Here is an 18749-nt window from a genome sequence, read left to right as displayed (position 1 = left end):
CCATTTTCTCCCCTAATATTCTCATTTTTCCGCCATTTTGTGTCCATTTTTCACTGAATTTTTGCCAATTTTTCATCAAATTTTGACCGATTTTAACCGGGTTTTTTCCCAATTTAACCAAAATTTTGGTTTTTCGCAGGAAAACGCTTCCCGCCCTCGGTGTACGTCTTCCCCCCTCCCCCGGAAGAACTCTCCTCCTCCCGCCCCACCCTGAGCCTCACCTGCCTCGTCCGCGGCTTCTTCCCCGACTCCATCGACGTCCAGTGGCACAAGAACCAGGAGAACCTCCAAAAAACCCAAAACCCCCAAAATTTCGCGGTGGAGACGGGGCGGGCGCGGCGGGAGCTGGGGGGGGAGGGGCGCTTCTTCCTCTACAGCCGCCTGGAGGTGCCGCGGGAGGAGTGGGAGCGCGGCGCGGCCTTCGCCTGCGCCGTGGTGCACGAGGCGCTGCCCCTGCGCTTCCTGCAGCGCCCCGTGCCCAGAAACCCCGGTAATTAATGGAATTAATAATTATTAGCTCATTAAAAGTTGGTTATTAGTGAAAATTTGGCTTTTTTTGGCGGAAAAATGGGGTTTTTATGGTCGGAAATGGGATTTTGGGGTCGATTTTTGGGGTTGTGCCATGGTTTGATTCATAAAACAGTGGTTATTAGCCTTAATTAGTCATTATTAGCCGTTATTAGTTTATTAAAGTTGGTTATTAGTGAAAATGGGGTGTTTCTTCATAAAGTAATGGGGTTTTTAGGGTCGGAAATGGGATTTTGGGAGCCGTTTTTGGGGCTATGCCATGGTTTAATTCATAAAACAGTGGTTCTTAGTCTTAATTAGTCATTATTAGTGGTTATCAGTTTATTAAAAATCGATTATTAGTGAAAATTGGGTGTTTTTTGGAGAAAAAATGGGGTTTTTATGGTCGGAAATGGGATTTTCAGGGGTTATTTTGGGGTTATTCCATGGTTTAATTCATAAAACTGTGGTTATTAGTCTTAATTAGTCATTATTAGTGGTTATTAGTCTATTAAAAGGTGGTTATTAGTGAAAATTTGGCTTTTTTAGGTGGAAAAATGGGGTTTTTAGGGTCGGAAATGGGATTTTCAGGGGTTATTTTGGGGTTATTCCTTTATTTGGTTCATAAAACCACGGGAATTAGGTTAATTAGTCATTATTAGTGGTTATTAGTCTATTAAAAATCGATTATTGGTGAAAATTGGGTGTTTTTTGGCGAAAAAATGGGGTTTTTAGGGTCGAAAATGGGATTTTGGGAGCCATTTTTGGGGTTATTCCATGGTTCGGGTCATGAAAGATTGGTTATTAGGCTAATTAGTCATTATTAGTGGTTATTAGTCTATTAAAAATCGATTATTAGTGAAAATTTGGCTTTTTTGGTAAAATAATGGGGTTTTTAGGGTGGAAAATGGGATTTTCAGGGGTTATTTTGGGGTTATTCCATGGTTTGGGTCTCGAAACCATGGGAATTAGCTTCATTAGTCATTATTAGTAGTTATTAGTCTATAAAAGTTGGTTATTGGCGAAAATTTGGTGTTTTTTGGTGGAAAAATGGGGGTTTTATGGTCGGAAATGGGATTTTGGGGTCGATTTTTGGGGTTATGCCGTGGTTTAATTCATAAAACTGTGGTTATTAGTCTTAATTAGTCATTATTAGTGGTTATTAGTCTATTAAAAGTTGGTTATTAGGGGAAATTTGGCTTTTTTGGTAAAATAATGGGGTTTTTAGGGTCAGAAATGGGATTTTGGGAGCCGTTTTTGGGGTTCTTCCATGGTTTAATTCTTAAAACAGTGGTAATTAGTCTTAGTTAGTCATTATTAGTGGTTATTAGTCTATTAAAAGTTGGTTATTAGCGAAAATTTGGCTTTTTTAGGTGGAAAAATGGGGTTTTTATGGTCGGAAATGGGATTTTCAGGGGTTATTTTGGGTTTATTCCTTTATTTGGTTCATAAAACCACGGGAATTAGTTTAATTAGTCATTATTAGTGGTTATTAGTCTATTAAAAGTTGGTTATTCGCGAAAATTTGGCTTTTTTAGGTGGAAAAATGGGGTTTTTATGGTCGGAAATGGGATTTTGAGGTCGACTCTTGGGGTTATGCCATGGTTTAATTCATGAAACAGTGGTTATTAGCTTAATTAGTCATTATTAGTGGTTATTAGTCTATTAAAAGTTGGTTATTGGCGAAAATTGGGTGTTTTTTGGTGAAAAAATGGGGTTTTTAGGGTTGAAAATGGGATTTTGGGAACCATTTTTTGGGTTATTACTTGGTTCGGGTCATGAAAGATTGATTATTAGGTTAATTAGTCATTATTAGTGGTTATTAGTCTATTAAAAATCGATTATTAGTGAAAATTTGGCTTTTTTGGTAAAATAATGGGGTTTTTAGGGTGGAAAATGGGATTTTCAGGGGTTAATTTGGGTTTATTCCATGGTTTGGGTTCATGAAACGATGATAATTTGGTTAATTAGTCTTTATTAGTGGTTATTAGTCTATTAAAAGTTGGTTATTAGGGGAAATTGGGCTTTTTTTGGTGAAAAAATGGGGTTTTTATGGTCGGAAATGGGATTTTCAGGGGTTAATTTGGGTTCGTTCCATGGTTCTGGTCATGAAACTTTAATTATTAGGTTAATTAGTCTTTATTAGCCATTATTAGTCCATTAAACTTGGTTATTAGCGAAAATTGGGTGTTTTTTGGTGAGAAATGGGGTTTTTATGGTCGGAAATGGGATTTTCAGGGGTTATTTTGGGGTTATTCCTTGGTTTAATTCATAAAACAGTGGTTATTAGTCTTAATTAGTCATTATTAGTGGTTATTAGTCTATTAAAAGTTGGTAATTGGCAAAAATTCCGTGATTTTTGATAAAATATTGGGGTTTTTAGGGTTGAAAATGGGATTTCGGGAGCCATTTTTGGGGTTATTCCATGGTTTGGATCATGAAAGATTGGTTATTAGGCTAATTAGTCATTATTAGTAGTTATTAGTCTATTAAAAATCGATTATTAGCGAAAATTTGGCTTTTTTGGTAAAATAATGGGGTTTTTAGGGTGGAAAATGGGATTTTGGGGTCGATTTTTGGGTTTATTCCTGGGTTTGGGTCTCGAAACTTTAATTATTAGGTTAATTAGTCATTATTAGTGGTTATTAGTCCATTAAAAGTTGGTTATTGGCGAAAATTCCGTGATTTTTGGTGAAAAAATGGGGTTTTATACTGGGATGAACTGGGATTGAACTGGGATCAAACTGGGAGGGACTGGGGGAAACTGGGATGGGATTTGGGGGTTACTGGTTTGTACTGGTTTGTACTGGGATGAACTGGGATGAACTGGGATTGAACTGGGATGAACTGGGATGGGATTTGGGGTCACTGGTTTGTACTGGGAGGGGAACTGGGGGCACTGGTTTGTACTGGTTTGTACTGGGATGAACTGGGAGGGGATTGGGGGTTACTGGTTTGTACTGGGAGGGACTGGGATGGGATTTTGGGTTACTGGGATGAACTGGGATCGAACTGGGATGAACTGGGAGGGGATTTGGGGTCACTGGTTTGTACTGGTTTATACTGGGAAGGGGATTTGGGGTTACTGGGAGGCGACTGGGCCATACTGGGATGAACTGGGAGGGACTTGGGGGTCACTGGTTTATACTGGGAGGGGGTTTAGGGCTACTGGTTTGTACTGGGATGAACTGGGAGGGACTGGGATCAAACTGGGAGGGACTGGGGGGAACTGGGATGGGATTTAGGGTCACTGGTTTGTACTGGTTTATACTGGGAAGGGGACTCGGGGTTACTGGGAGGGAACTGGGACCAAACTGGGAGGGGGTTTGGGGTTACTGGTTTATACTGGGATCAAACTGGGATGAACTGGGAAGGACTTTGTGGTTACTGGTTTATACTGGGATGAACTGGGAGGGAACTGGGATCAAACTGGGAGGGGATTTTGGGTTACTGGTTTATACTGGGATGAACTGGGAGGGAACTGGGATCAAACTGGGATGAACTGGGATGAACTGGGAGGGACTTTGGAGGTTACTGGTTTATACTGGTTTATACTGAGAGGGGACTGGGATCAAACTGGGAGGGACTGGGGGGAACTGGGAGGGGATTTTGGGGTTACTGGTTTATACTGGTTTGTACTGGGATGAACTGGGATTGGGTTTAAAATGATTCAAACTGGTCCATACTGGTTTGTACTGGTCCATACTGGGATTTCATACTGGGAGAGGCGCCAAAATGGGGCAAAAATGGCCAAAAATGGTCAAAAATGGCTAAAATCGACCCGAATTTTTTCATACTGGTTTGTACTGGTTTGGACTGGTCCAAACTGGTCTATACTGGTTTATACTGGGATTTCACCCATGGGAGAGCAAGTGGGAGCAAAAAAATGGGTCAAAATGGGCAAAAATTGGTAAAAAATGGCCAAAAATAGGCAAAAATTGCTCAAATTGACTCGAATTTTTTTGTACTGGTTTGTACTGGTTCATACTGGTTTGTACTGGTCCAAACTGGGATTTTCTCCATGGGAGAGGCAAAAAAATGGGGCAAAAATGGCCAAAAATGGCCAAAAATTGCTTAAAAATGGCCAAAAATAGGCAAAAATGGCTCAAATCGACCCGAATTTTTTGTGCTGGTTTGTACTGGTTTATACTGGTCTGAACTGGTCCAAACTGGTCCAAACTGGTTTATACTGGGATTTTAACCATAGGAAAGGCACCATAATGGGCAAAAATTGGTAAAAAATGGGCAAAAATTGGTAAAAAATGGGCAAAAATGGCCAAAATCGACCCGAATTTTGTCATACTGGTTTATACTGGTTTGTACTGGTTCATACTGGTTTATACTGGTCCAAACTGGGATTTTCTCTATGAGAGAGGCAAAAAAATTGGTTCAAAATGGGCAAAAATAGGTAAAAAATGGCCAAAAATTGGTTAAAAATTGTTAAAAATGGGTCAAAACCAGCTCAAATCAGCTCAATTTTTTTGTACTGGTCTGTACTGGTTTATACTGGTCTGAACTGGGATTTTCTCCATGGGAGAGGCAAAAAAAATGGTTAAAAATGGGAAAAAAATTGGTGAAAAGTGGCCAGAAATGGGTCAAAAATGGGAAAAATTGGGCAAAAATGGGTCAAAAATGGCTCAAATCGACCCGAATTTTTTCGTACTGGTTTGAACTGGTTTATACTGGTCTGAACTGGGATTTCCCCCTCCCCCCCAGACCTGCAGCTGCCCCCCGACTTCTGCCAGGACGAGCCCGGGGGGGACCCCTGGGACACCCTGGGGGTCTTCATCACCCTCTTCCTCCTCAGCGTGGGCTACGGGGCCACCGTGACGCTCTGCAAGGTAAACTGGGGATACTGGTTTGTACTGGGAGGGACTGGGAGGGGGAAAATGGGGAGAAACGGTGAAAAACGGTGAAGAAATGGGCAAAAAAGGGTGAAAAATTGAAAATAAAGGGTTAAAATGAGGGGGAAAGGGGAAAAATGGGGTTCGAGGTTACTGGTTTGTACTGGTTTGTACTGGTTTGTACTGGGAGGGGACTGGGAGGGACTGGGAGGGGGGAAAATGGGGAGAAACGGTGAAAAAATGGTGGAAAATGGCGAAAAAATGGGGAAGAAAGGGTTAAACATGGGGGAAATGGGGTTTGGGGTTACTGGTTTGTACTGGTTTGGGACTGGGGGTTACTGGTTTGTACTGGGAGGGACTGGGAGGGGAAAAATGGTGAAAAAACGGCGAAAAAAGGGTTAAAAACGGGCTCAAAATGGCGGAGAAAGAGTTCAAAATGGCGGATTTGGGGTCACTGGTTTGGACTGGTTTGTACTGGTTTGGACTGGTCCATACTGGTCCAAACTGGTTTATACTGGTCCAAACTGGTTTGTACTGGTCCAAACTGGGATTTTCTCCATGGGAGAGGAGCCAAAATGGGGCAAAAATGGCCAAAAATGGTCAAAAATGGCCGAAATCGACCCGAATTTTTTCGTACTGGTTTGGACTGGTTTGTACTGGTCCAAACTGGTTTATACTGGTTTATACTGGTTTGTACTGGTCCATACAGGTTCAGTGGGTGCTGAGCTCCCTCCTGAGGCTGAGCGTCCAGCAGGGGGCGTGAGACTGGTTTGAACTGGTTTATACTGGTTTATACTGGTTTGGACTGGTTTGGACTGGGAGGGGGATTGTCGATTTTGGGGGGAAATTTGGGGATTTTTTGGGGTAAAAATGGGAAATTTGGGGGAAAAAATGGGGGATTTTGGGGTAAAAAAATGGGAAATTTGGGGTTGAAAATTGGGATTTTTTGGGTGAAAATTCGGGAATTTTGGGGAAAAAATTGGGGGGAAAATTGGGATTTTTGAGGGGGAAAATATTGGGAGTTTGGGGTAAAAAATGGGGATTTTGGGGAGGAAATTTGGGGGATTTTTAGGGGGAAATTGGGGGACTTTGGGGTTAAAAATTGGGAATTTTTGGGGGTAAAAAATTTGGGAATTTTGGGGTAAAAAATGGGAAATTTGGGGTTAAAATTTGGGATTTTTTAGGGGGAGAAAGTTGGGAATTTTGGGGAAAAATTGGGGGGAAAATTGGGAATTTGGGGGGGAAATTTGGGGGATTTTTGGGAGGGAATTTGGGGATTTTGGGGTTAAAAATTTGGGAAATTTGGGGTTAAAAATTTGGGATATTTTTGAGGGGAAATTTGGGAATTTTGGGGGAAAAACTGGGGGGAAATTTGGGATTTTTGAGGGGGAAATTTTGGGGGAAAAATTGGGAATTTGGGGTAAAAAATGGGGATTTTGGGGAGGAAAATTTGGGGGATTTTGGGGGGAAATTGGAGTAAAAAAAATTGAAATTTTGGGGGTGAAATTGGGGAAAAAATTGGGAATTTTTGGGGTTAAAAAATCGGGGATTTTTGGGTGGAAATGGGGAAATTTTGGGGTAAAAAAAGGGATTTTGGGGGTGGAAAATTGGGGGGAAAATTGAGAATTTTGGGGACGAAATTTGGGAACTTTTGGGGGGAAAATTGGGGGGAAATTGGGGAGCAAAATTTGGGGAATTTTGGGTAAAAAAAGGGATTTTTGGGGAGGGGAAATTGGGTTAAAATGGGATTTTTTGGGGGGAAAAATTGGGAATTATTGGGGGAAAATTTGGGGAATTTTTGGTAAAAAATTCGGGGATTTGGGGTGAAAATTGGGGGAAAATTTGGGGGGAAAATGGGGAATTTTGGGGTTAAATTTTGGGGTAAAAATCGGGAATTTTGGGGGGAAAAGTGGGGAAATCTTGGGGTGAAATGGGAATTTTTTGGGTTAAAAAATTGGGAATTTTGGGTGAAATTTGGGGATTTTTGTGTAAAAAATGGAATTTTTGTGATTTAATGGAAAAATGTTGAATTTTGCTGGAAGAAAATCCCCAATTTTGGGGCAATAAAAGCGAATTTTTAGTGAAAAAAGTGAATTTGAGTGGAATTTGTGGGGGGAAATGGAAAATTTTGGGGTAAAAAAAAGGAAATTTGGGAAAAATCCGATTTTTTTGAGGGTAAAAATGGAAATTTTGTGATAAAATTGGGATTTTGGGAGCTAAAAAGTGAAAATTTGGGTAAAAAATACAATTTTTGAGGTTAAAAGTGGGGATTTTGGGGCAAAAAATTGGAATTTTGAGGGTAAAAATTAAGAAATTTTTGGGGTAAAAAAATTGAATTTTCAGGCTCCAAAAATCCTCATTTTGAGCTGAATAAAATTCTGAATTTTTGAGGTCAAAAAATGCGATTTTAGGTCCAAAAAATCCGAATTTTTAGGTGAAAAAATCAGATTTTTGTGGGGGTGAAAAACGCGATTTTTGAGGCCCCAAAATCTTCGTTTTTCAGCTGCAAAATTCTCGGGTTTGGGGTGAAAAATGCAAATTTTGGGTGTTAAAAAAAGCCTCAAAATCCCCGCAGGGTTTTGGGTGCAAAAAAAGGCGATTTTAGGCAAATTTTGTGGTTTTGGGGTGGAAAAATTGAATTTTTTTAGGTTGAAGTTGAAGTTTGCTGCTGAAAACTCTGAAATTTGGGGTGAAAAAGAGAAATTTTGGGTAAAAATGTGAAAATTTGGGTGGAAAATTGAATTTTCAGGTGAAAAATGAAGATTTTTTTCTTAAAAAATGAGGATTTTGGGCAAAATTTAAAGAAAAAATAATTATTTTTGGAAAAAATATTTTTGGGGTAAAATTTTGGATTTTAGGGGAAAAAAAAATCTGAGTTTTTGGGATAAAAATCTGAAGTATTCAATAAAAAACTGTGATTTTAGGAGAAAAATCAAATTTAGGGCAAAATTTAAAGAAAAATTCACTTGTTAGGACAAAAATTTTGATTTTTTTTGAGTAAAAATTGGGATTTTAAGGAAAAAAAATCTGAATTTTAGGGGAAAAATCCCCAATTTTGAGAAAAATTTATGGTTTTAGGGGAATAAATCAATTTTAAGGCAAAATTTAAAGAAAAAATCAATTTTTAAGGGAAAATGGAATTATTTGAGTAAAGATTCAAATTTTTAGGAGGAAAACAATCTGAATTTTAGGGCAAAAATCCCAAATTTTGGGTAAAAAAATATGATTTTGGGAGAAAAAAATCAATTTTCGGGCAAAATTTAAAGATAAATTTGGTTTTGGGTAAAAATTTGGATTTTTGGAGTAAAAATTCGGAATTTTTGGGGAAAATCTTGATTTTTTGGGGGTAAAAAATTGGGATTTTTTAAGGAAAAATCTGAATTTTAGGGTAAAAATCTTAAATTTGGAGTAAAAATAATGATTTTTAGGAGCTAAAAATCAATTTTAGGGCAAAAAGTCCAATTTTAGAGTAAAATGTTTTGTTTTTTGAGGGAAAAATTGGAATTTTAAGAGAAAAATTCAGATTTTAGGGCCAAAATATCAAATTTCAGTTAAAATGTTGATTTTTAAAGAAAAATTAATTTTAGGGTAAAAAAAATAATTTTAAGGCAAAAAATTTGGGGGTTTGAGGCAAAAAAATAAATTTTTAGATAAAATTCTGATTTTTTATTGAAAATTTGGATTTTTTGGGGTAAAAAAATCCCCAATTTTGGGGTAAAAATTCTGAATTTTCTGGGTAAAAATTCAGGTTTAGGGCAAAAATCAAAATTTTAAGGTGAAAAAGCCAAAATCAGGCAAACAGCGCCAGAGCTGAGGGTGAAAAATGCAAATTTTAAATCCCGAAGGTTTTGGGGTAAAACCCGAAATTTACTGGTATGAAAAATGTAAAATTTGGGGTGTGAAATTTGCATCTTTTGGTTAAAAATAAATGAATTGAGTGGAAAGAAATCGATTTACGGGAAAAAAAAAAAAAGGAGAATTTTGGGGCAGAATTTAAAGTTTTTTGAGAAAAAGAAGAATAATTTTTAATGGAAAAAAATTGAATTTTTGGAGGGAAAAAAAAAATCCAAATTTTTGGGTGTTAAAAATGCAGAAATTTGGGGCAAAATGTCACTTTTTAAAAAGTAAAAAATTCATATTTTTTTAAAGCAAAAAATTTCGTATTTTTTGATGTAAAAAATTCACATTTTTGGATTTTAAAACTTCACATTTTCGGACTAAAAATAAATTCACACAGAAGTAAAAATTTATTAAAATTTATTCTGAAAAAAACACAAATTTTGAGGCGAAATTCAACATTTTAAGGTAAATTCTTTATTTCAGGGTAAAATTCTTCATTTTCAGAGCAAATTTTACAAATTTAAGGCAGAAAATTCACATTTTTTTAAGGCAAAATGCCACAATTTTAGACAAAAAAAATCACATTTTTACCATTTATTTCCCCTTTTTTTACCCCAAATTTCCCTTTTTTCCCCCCCAAATCCACCAAAAAAATCCCCCATTTTCACCTCGTTTTCCACCCCAAATTTCATTTTTTTGAGGAAAATCAGCGATTTTTGGTCCAAATTCACCTTAAATTCTTCATTTTTCTGCCCCCAAAATTGAATTTTTTCTACCTACTAAAATTCTTCACTTTCCCATCCCAAAATCTTCAGTTTTCACCCCAAAAATCCTCATTTTCCTACCTCAAAAACCTTCAATTTTTGAATAAAAATCACGAATTTTTTAACCCCAAAAATATCTTCATTTTCATGCTCAAAATTTTTTCTTTTTTTCTGCCCCAAAAAATTGCAATTTTCCACCCAAAAAATCTCCATTTTTTTTACCCCCAAAATTCCGATTTTTGAACCAAAAATTCTTCAATTTTCCACCCAAAAAATCTTCATTTTCAGGCTCCCAAAATCACAATTTTTTTTCTCACCCAAAAATCCTCTTTTTTCCTCTCCAAAAAAAGCCACTTTTCTGCCCAAAAGTCTCATTTTTACCCCTCAAAAAAAAAAAATCACAATTTTTCCACCCCCAAATCGCGGCTTTTTTCACCTCAAAATCGACCCTCACAAAAATCCTCAATTTTCACCTTAAAAATCTGCCCAAAAAAATCACGATTTTTCGACCCAAAAAATCTTCTTTTTTTTTTCATCCAAACATCTTCTTTTTTTCATGGTCTTTAAAATCGTGGATTTTTCACCCCCAGAAATCTTCATTTTAAAAGCTCCAAAAGTCACAATTTTTCTACCCCCAAAATCATCATTTTCCATCCCAAAATCTTCACTTTTTTTAACCAAAAAAATTCTCATTTTTCTGCCTTAAAAATCGACATTTTCAAAGCCCAAAAAATTGTGATTTTTTCCACCCAAAAATCTGAATTTTCCAGGTCAAAAAAATCTGAATTTTTAATTAAACCCCCACCCCCCCCCCCCCCCAAATGTTGACCCAAAATCTCCAGGTTTGGGTCAAAAAATCTTAATTTTTATTTTTGAAGAATTGCAATTTTGGGACCAAAAATCTTCATTTCTATTTCAAAAAAAATTCCAAATTTAGGTTAAAAATATCTTCATTTTTAGGTCCAAAAATCTCAATTTTACGTACAAAAATTGCAATTTTTATTTTATTAAATATCCCAATTTTAGGTGCAAAAAATTCCCAATTTTGGGTCAAAAAAATCCCAATTTTCACCCAAATTTCCTAATTTTGAGTCCAAAAATTGTCATTTTTTATTTCATTAAAAAAAAATCCAATTTCGGGTCCAAAAAATCTTCATTTTCCACCCCAAAAAAAATCCCAATTTTAGGTCAAAAAAATCCCAATTTTGGGTCAAAAACAGTCAAATTTGCATCCAAAAATTTTTCATTTTTATTTCATTAAAAAAATCCCAATTTTGGGTCCAGAAATTTTTATTTTTAATTCATTAAAATCCCGATTTTGGGTCAAAAATTCTTCATTTTCTGCCCCAAAAAACCCCAGTTTTAGGTCCGAAAGAATCCAAATTTTGCATCCGAATATCTTCATTTTTAGGTCAAAAAAAAAATCAAAATTTTAGGTCAAAAAATCCAAATTTGGGGAAAAAAACTCCCAACTTTTTGTCCCAAAATCTTCATTTTTAGTCCCAAAAAAATCCCCAATTTAGGTCCGAAAGAATCCAAATTTTGGGTCAAAAACCTCCAATTTTGGACCAAAAAAATCCAAATTCACCGTTTCTCCCCCAAAGCTCATTTTCCCACGCTCCCCTCATTTGCATTTTTGGCCCCTCCCACTTTTAACCCAAAAATCGCTGAATTCAGCCCCAAATTTTACCCTTGGGGCGCCCCCTTGTGGAAAAACACCAGAAATGCCTCAAAAAATCTCAAATTTGGGGGGCGGGGTCATCTGGAGGCCACGCCCACATAAGCCACGCCCATTTTCTACCAAACCACGCCCCTTCCAATAAACCACGCCCCCTTTTCTAAATTTCCTGCCTGAAATCCCAAAATTCCCACCAAAATTCTCATTTTTAACCCAATTTTTAAATATTTTAACCCAATTTCCCCCCATTTTCCCCACCAGAGCCACGCCCCCTTAAACCCCGCCCACTCCCCCTTAAGCCACGCCCCCTTTCCCTTAAAAGCCAAATTTTTACTCAGAAAAATCCAATTTTAACCCAAATTTTCTCAGATTTTTCCCCCGATTTTCCCCACAGAGCCACACCCCCTTAAACCCCGCCCACTCCCCCTTAAGCCCCGCCCACTCCCTTTAAGCCACGCCCCCTTTACCCCTTAAAAATCCGATTTTTTCTTTAAAAATCCAAATTTTTGCCAAATTTCCCCCTAAATTCCCCTCATTGCCACCCCGCCCTTTAAACCCCGCCCCCTTTCCCCTTTCACCCCATTTTCCCGCCAAATTTCCGCCATCTTGTTTCCAGTTTTTCATTGTTTCCCCCTCGTTTTTCTTTATTTTTTTCACGGATTTTTTTCCTTTTTTCTCATTGGCCGCGCCCCTCAGCCCCACCCCGGCGGCCCCGGTGACCACGCCCACCGGTACCACCCCCGGTAGGTGAGGGCCCAGGCGGCCCAGCCCAGGGCGGCGCCGGCGGCGTTGCGGGCCCAGGTGTGGCGGTAGGTGAGCGTCACCACCAGCAGGAGGTGCACGTGACCAGCAGGGCCACGGCCAGCAGGTACAGGATGGACAGGGCGGCGGGCGGGGCCACAAAATGGTCGCCGGTGTCGCCAACATGGCCGCCGGCAAGATGGCCGCCTTCAAATTGAGGAGAAGCGCTGAGAAAATGGCGGCCGGCGGGGTCAAAATGGCCGCCCGGGTGGTCAAAATGGCGGCCGGGGCGGTCAAAATGGCCGGCGGAATCAAAACGGCCGCCGTAGTCAAAATGGCCGCCTTCAAAATGGCCGAGGCTTCTTCCTTCAAAATGGCGGCCGGAATCAAAATGGCCGCCGGAATCAAAATGGCCGACGCTTCTTCCTTCAAAATGGCCGCCAAAATCAAAATGGCCGCCACTGCTCTCTTCAAAATGGCCGCCCCCGCCCCAAAATGGCCGCCCAAGATGGCCGCCGGCCCCGCCCCAGCCGTAGTGAGGAGGCCCCGCCCACTCGAAGCCGATTGGGCGAGGCGGCGGCGAGCCCGGCCGCCATGTTGGGCGTGGCCACGGGGCGGCCATCTTGGATCCTTCCTCCATCTTGTAGCGCGCCGCCATCTTGGATCCGGGCGCCATCTTGGATTCCTCCGCCATCTTGTATCCGGCGGCCATCTTGGATTCTTCACTCACATCATATCCGGCGGCCATCTTGTATCGCGCGGCCATCTTGGATTCTTCACTTCCGTCATACCCGGCGCCATCTTGGATTCTTCCCTCACGTCACGCCCGGCGGCCATCCTTGTACCAGGGAGCCATCTTGTACCAGGGCGCCATCTTGTACCAGGGCGCCATCTTGGATTCGGCGGCCATCTTGTACCCGGCGGCCATCTTGCACCCGGCGGCCATCTTGGCCGAACCGTCGGCCATCTTGGGCCCGTACAGGCTCCGCCCCAGCGCCGCCGCCTCCTCGGCCAATCCCAGCCCGCAGTGCACCAGCGCGAAGGCCTGGGGGGCGGGGCTAAACCCCTCCCACTTGTGCCCCGCCCCCCCGGCAGGCCGCGGGGTCTCCCAGGGGCACCAGGAGGGTCCCCAGCGGGGTGGGGGAGGTGCAGGCGCCCGTGGCCGCCTCCAGGGCGTGCCGAGGGCGTGGCCGGCCCGCGAGAGCGCCAGGCCGACGGCCAATCGGGCGAGGGCGCGGAGGGCGGAGCCCCAGGGGGGGCGGAGCCAGGGGTGGAGGCCACCAGCAGGGAGCCAATCAGGAGCCAGGTCCAGGCGGCGGCCGAGGAGGTCAGGCGGCTGAAAATTATTGATTAATTATCGATTATCGGTCATTAATTACCGATTATCAGCCATTAATCATCGATTATCAGCCATTAATCATCAATTATCAGCTATTAATAATCAATTATTAGGTATTAATGATCGCTTATTGGTTATTTATTTGTTATCAATGAATTATTTCTTGGTTATTTATCAATCATTATCAATTATCACCCATTAATCATCAATTATTAGCTATTAATAGTCAATTATTAGCTATTGATGATCGATTATTGGTTATTTGTTATTATTGAATTATTTCTTGGTTATTTATCAATCATTAATTATCGATTATCAGCCATTAATCATCAATTATTGGCTAATAATTATCGATTATTAGCTATTATCGATTATTGGTTATTTATTGGTTATTAATTAATTATTTCTTGGTTATTTATCAATCACTAATTATCAATTATCACCCATTAATTAATAAGCGATTATCACCCATTAATCATTAATTATTGGCTATTAATAATCAATTATTGCTTATTAATGATCGATTATTTGTTATTTATTAGTTATTAATTATTTATTGATTATTTATCAATAATTAATTATCTATTATCAGCCATTAATCATCAATTATTGCTATTAATGATTATTTGTTATTTATTGATTATTAATGAATTATTTCTTGGTTATCAATCATTAATTATCAATTATCACCCATTAATTAATCAGCGATTATCTGCTATTAATCATCAATTATTGTCTATTAATTATTGATTATTAGCTATTAATTATTGGTTATTTATTAGATATTAGTGAATTAGTTCTTGGTTATTTACCAGTCATTAATTATCGATTATCACCCAATTATTAATCATCAATTATCATCCATAAATCATCAATTATTGGCTATTAATTATCGATTATTTGTTATTTATTGGTTATTAATGAATTCTTTCTTGGTTATCAATCAGTGATTGATTGGTAATTGGTTACTGGCTGTTTATTGGTTATTGGTTAATTGGCAATTGAATAATTGGTTTTCAATTGATTACTGATTATGGAATATTGGTTATCGGTTATTTATTGGTTATTAATTGGTTATTTATTAGTTATTATTTACATATTGGCTATTTTTTATTAATTAATTGGTTATTGGTTATTTATTGGCTATTGGTTAATTGGCGATTGAATATTGGGTTTTATTTGGGTATTGATTATGGATTGATTATTAATTGGTATTTTATTAATTATTGATTATTGGCCTGGTTATTGATTCATTATTGGTTATTGATTGGTTATTGATTGGCATTTGGTTACTGTTTTATTTATTGATTGGTTATTGATTATTGATTAGTTTCTGATTATTGTTTGGTTATTGAATATTGTCTGTATTAATTGTTGATTGGTTATTGATTATTGTCTGTTTATTGATTATTGATTGGTTATTTATTATTGTCTGTTAATTATTGATTGGTTATTGGTTATGTATTGATTATTGATTGGTTATTATTTTCTGTTTATTATCGATTGGTTTATTGGTTGCTGTTTGCTCATTGATTAGTATTGAATCGCTTGCTGATTGGTTATTGATCGGCGATTGGTTACCTGATCACACACTGATAATCCCATGCATCACACTTTATTGATTATTGATTATCGATCGATCCATTGACAATCGATTGATCGATCGGTTCCCGCGCGGATTCAGCGTCGATTGATCGATCGATCGATCGATTGATCCCAGACACACAGATATTGATCCAGACACACAGATATCGATCCCTGCCCCACAGATATTGATCCCTGCCCCACAGATATTGATCCCAGCCCGATATTGATCCCTGCCCCACAGATCCCATTTTCAGCCCCATAACCACACCCCAAAAACCCCAAATCCCACCCCAAAAACGACCCAAAAACCCCAAATCCCACCCCAAAAACCCCAAATCCAACATCCCAAACCCCAAATCCCCGCCCCCACAGATGCCATTCCTGCCCCATAGATCCCATTTTCAGCCCCATAGCCACCCCAAAAACCCCAAATCCCGCCCCAAAAATGACCCCAAAACCCTAATCCAGCCCCATAGATCCCAAAATCCACCCTAAAAAACCCCAAAAAAAACCCAAATCCCACCCCAAAAACGACCCCAAAAACCCCAAATCTCACCCCAAAAACCCCAAATCCCGACCCATAACCTCCAAATCCTGCCCCAAAAAACCCCAAACCCCGCCCCATAGATCCCATTCCTGCCCCATAGATCCCATTTTCAGCCCCAAAACCACCCCAAAAACCCCAAAAACACCCCAAAAAAAACCCCCAAAAAAACCCCAAAAAAAACACAAAAATCCCATAAAAACCCCAAACCCCGACTCACGCCTCGAGGCGGTTGTGGGGCGAGGCCAGCACGCTGTGGGGGTCCCCGCGCCCCCTGAGCAGCGGCCCCAGCCCCTAGCAGCGCCCCCAGGAGCAGCGCTGTGGGCGCGGGGCCAGCGCGGGGCATCCCAAAAGCGCCGCCGCCCCCCGGCACGGCCCGCCCCATAGATCCCCCCCGACCCCATTGCCAGCCCCCCAAAGACCCCAAATCCGACCCAAAAACCCCAAATCCCGCCCCACAGATCCCGTTCCTGCCCCATAGATCCCATTGAGAGCGCCATGGCTGCCCCCAAAAACCCCAAATCCCGACCCAAAAATGACTCCAACACCCCAAATCCCGCCCATAGATCCCCCTGCCAGCCCCATAACCCCCAAATCTCGCCCCAAAAACGCCAAATTCCCCAAAATCCACCCCCAAAACCCCAAATCCCGCCCCATAGATCCCATTTTCAGCCCCAAAACCACCCCAAAAACCCCAAATCCCACCCAAAAATGCCCTCAAAACTCCCAAATCCTGACCCATAGATCCCAAATCCACCACCCTAAAAACCCCCAAAAAACCCCAATTCCATCCCAAAAACGACCCCCAAAACCCCAAATCCCACCCCAAAAACCCCAAATCCCACCCCATAGATCCATTTTCAGCCCCAAAACGACCCCAAAAACCCCAAATCCCACCCAAAAATGCCCCCAAACCCCAAATCTCGAACTCCAAACCCCAAATCCCGCCCCATAGATTGACCCACAGATCCTATTATCCACACCAAACCCCAAATCCTGCCCCATAGATCCCATTTTCAGCCCCAAAAACCATCCCAAAAACCCCAAAAAACCCCAAAAAACCCGAAAAAAAACCCAGAAAAAAAATCCCAAAAAAACCCAAAAACCCCAAAAACCCCAAATCCCACCCCAAAAACCCCCGGACTCACGCCTCGAGGCGGTTGTGGGGCGAGGCCAGCACGCTGTGGGGGTCCCCCGCGCCCCCTGAGCAGCGGCCCCAGCCCCAGCAGCGCCCCCAGGAGCAGCGTCGTGGGGCGCGGGGGCCGCGCGGGGCACCCCAAAAGCGCCGCCGCCCCCCGGCACGGCCCCGCCCCATAGATCCCCCCCGGACCCCATTGCCAGCCCCCCAAAGACCCCAAATCCCGACCCCAAAACGCCAAATCCCGACCCAAAACCCACCCCAAAAACCCCATTTCCAGCCCCCCAAAACCCCAAATCCCGACCCAAAAACCCCAAATCCCGCCCCAAAAATGACCCCAAAACCCCAAATCCCGCCCCATAGATCCCATTTTCAGCCCCATAACCACCCCAAAAACCCCAAATCCCACCGCAAAAAACCCCAAATCCGACCCCAAAAACCCCAAACCCCCGCCCCATAGATCCCATTTTCAGCCCCATAACCACCCCAAAAACCCCAAATCCCCACCAAAAATGCCCCCAAAACCCTAAATCCAGCCCCATAGATCCCAAATCTCACCCCAAAACCCCCCAAAAAACCCCAAATCCCACCCCAAAAACGACCCCAAAACCCCAAATCCCACCCCAAAAACGACCCCAAAAAGACCCCAAAAACCCCAAATCTCGAACCCCCAACCCCAAATCCCACCCCAAAACCCCCAAATCCCGCCCCATAGATCCCATTCCTGCCCCATAAATCCCATTTTCAGCCCCATAGCCACCCCCCAAAAACCCCAAATCCCACCCCCAAAAACCCCAAAACCGACCCCAAAAACCCCAAATCTCGGACCCCAAACCCCAAATCTCGAACCCCAAACCCCAAATCCTGCCCCATAGATCCCAAATCCCGCCCCATAACCACCCCAAAATCCCCAAATCCCACCCCCAAAAACCCCAAATCCCGCCCCATAGATCCCATTCCTGCCCCATAGATCCCAATTTCAGCCCCAAAACCACCCCCAAAGCACCCCAAAAACCCAAATCCCACCCCAAAAATGACCCACAAACCCCAAATCCCGCCCCATAGATCCCATTTTCAGCCCCAAAACCACCCCAAAAACCCCAAAAACACCCCAAAAAAATCCCCAAAAAACCCCCAAAAAAATCCCAAAAAAAACCCCAAAAATCCCAAAAGCGACCCCAAACCCCCGACTCACGCCTCGAGGCGGTTGTGGGGCGAGGCCAGCACGCTGTGGGGGTCCCCGCGCCCCCTGAGCAGCGGCCCCAGCCCCAGCAGCGCCCCCAGGAGCAGCGCGTGGGCGCGGGGCCGCGCGGGGCACCCAAAAGCGCCGCCGCCCCCCGGCACAGCGCGGCCAGCGCGGCCCCAAAGAGCCGCTGCCCCACGGCAAAGGCTCGCCCCATAGAGGCCATGGGGTTTTTTTTGGGTTTTGGGGGGTTTTTGGGGTTTTTTTGGGGTTTTTTTTGGGGGGTTTGGGAGGGAGGAGAGGACGCGGGGCAAGGGCGAAGGGGGGGAGGGGCGGGGATGGACGGGGACAGCTGGGGGGAGGGGCTTGGGATTTTTTGGGATTTTGGGGCGGGGTTTGGAGAGAAATTTGGGGGTTTTGGGGCGGGTTTTGGGGGTTTTTTGGGGTTTTTTTGGGGGGTTTTATGTGTTTTTTAGGGTTTTTTTTGAGGGTTTTTTGGGGATTTTTTAGGTTTTTTTGGGGGTTTTTTGTGGATTTTTTTGAGGGTTTTTTCGGGGTTTTTTGGGGTTTTTTGCGATTTTTTG

General features: G+C 41.9%; 2 protein-coding genes across 4 annotated transcripts in view; one reads left to right on the top strand and one right to left on the bottom strand.

Moving 5' to 3' along the window:
• LOC135288831 (immunoglobulin epsilon heavy chain-like) overlaps nt 1-1460 on the top strand; it is a 77790-nt gene extending 76330 nt beyond the window's left edge. Inside the window, exon 10 of the mRNA XM_064402217.1 lies at nt 124-1460. Coding sequence (XP_064258287.1) covers nt 124-498 — 375 coding nt within the window. The 3' untranslated portion in view covers nt 499-1460. The remainder of the gene's footprint in view (nt 1-123) is intronic.
• A 10682-nt stretch (nt 1461-12142) lies between these two features.
• LOC135288880 (protein FAM98A-like) lies at nt 12143-18436 on the bottom strand. Of its 3 annotated transcripts, none has more exons than XM_064402222.1 (2): nt 18178-18436; nt 12143-13710 (listed from the first exon to the last, which is right to left on the bottom strand). In XM_064402222.1, exon 2 carries the CDS (start codon nt 13138-13140, stop codon nt 12454-12456), a length of 687 nt encoding a protein of 228 aa, XP_064258292.1. In that variant the 5' UTR covers nt 13141-13710; nt 18178-18436; the 3' UTR covers nt 12143-12453. The 3 variants fall into 3 exon arrangements, with proteins under 3 accessions (XP_064258292.1, XP_064258293.1, XP_064258291.1); XM_064402223.1 differs by lacking the exon at nt 18178-18436 and adding an exon at nt 16993-17086; XM_064402221.1 differs by lacking the exon at nt 18178-18436 and adding an exon at nt 16065-16163.
• Nucleotides 18437-18749: the final 313 nt, after the last annotated feature.

Source organism: Passer domesticus, chromosome 36, assembly GCF_036417665.1.
Source record: "Passer domesticus isolate bPasDom1 chromosome 36, bPasDom1.hap1, whole genome shotgun sequence".
Classification (NCBI taxonomy): Eukaryota; Metazoa; Chordata; class Aves; order Passeriformes; family Passeridae; genus Passer; species Passer domesticus.
Note: the sequence above shows the minus strand (reverse complement) of the source record. Positions and strands in the feature narration are given on the sequence as shown.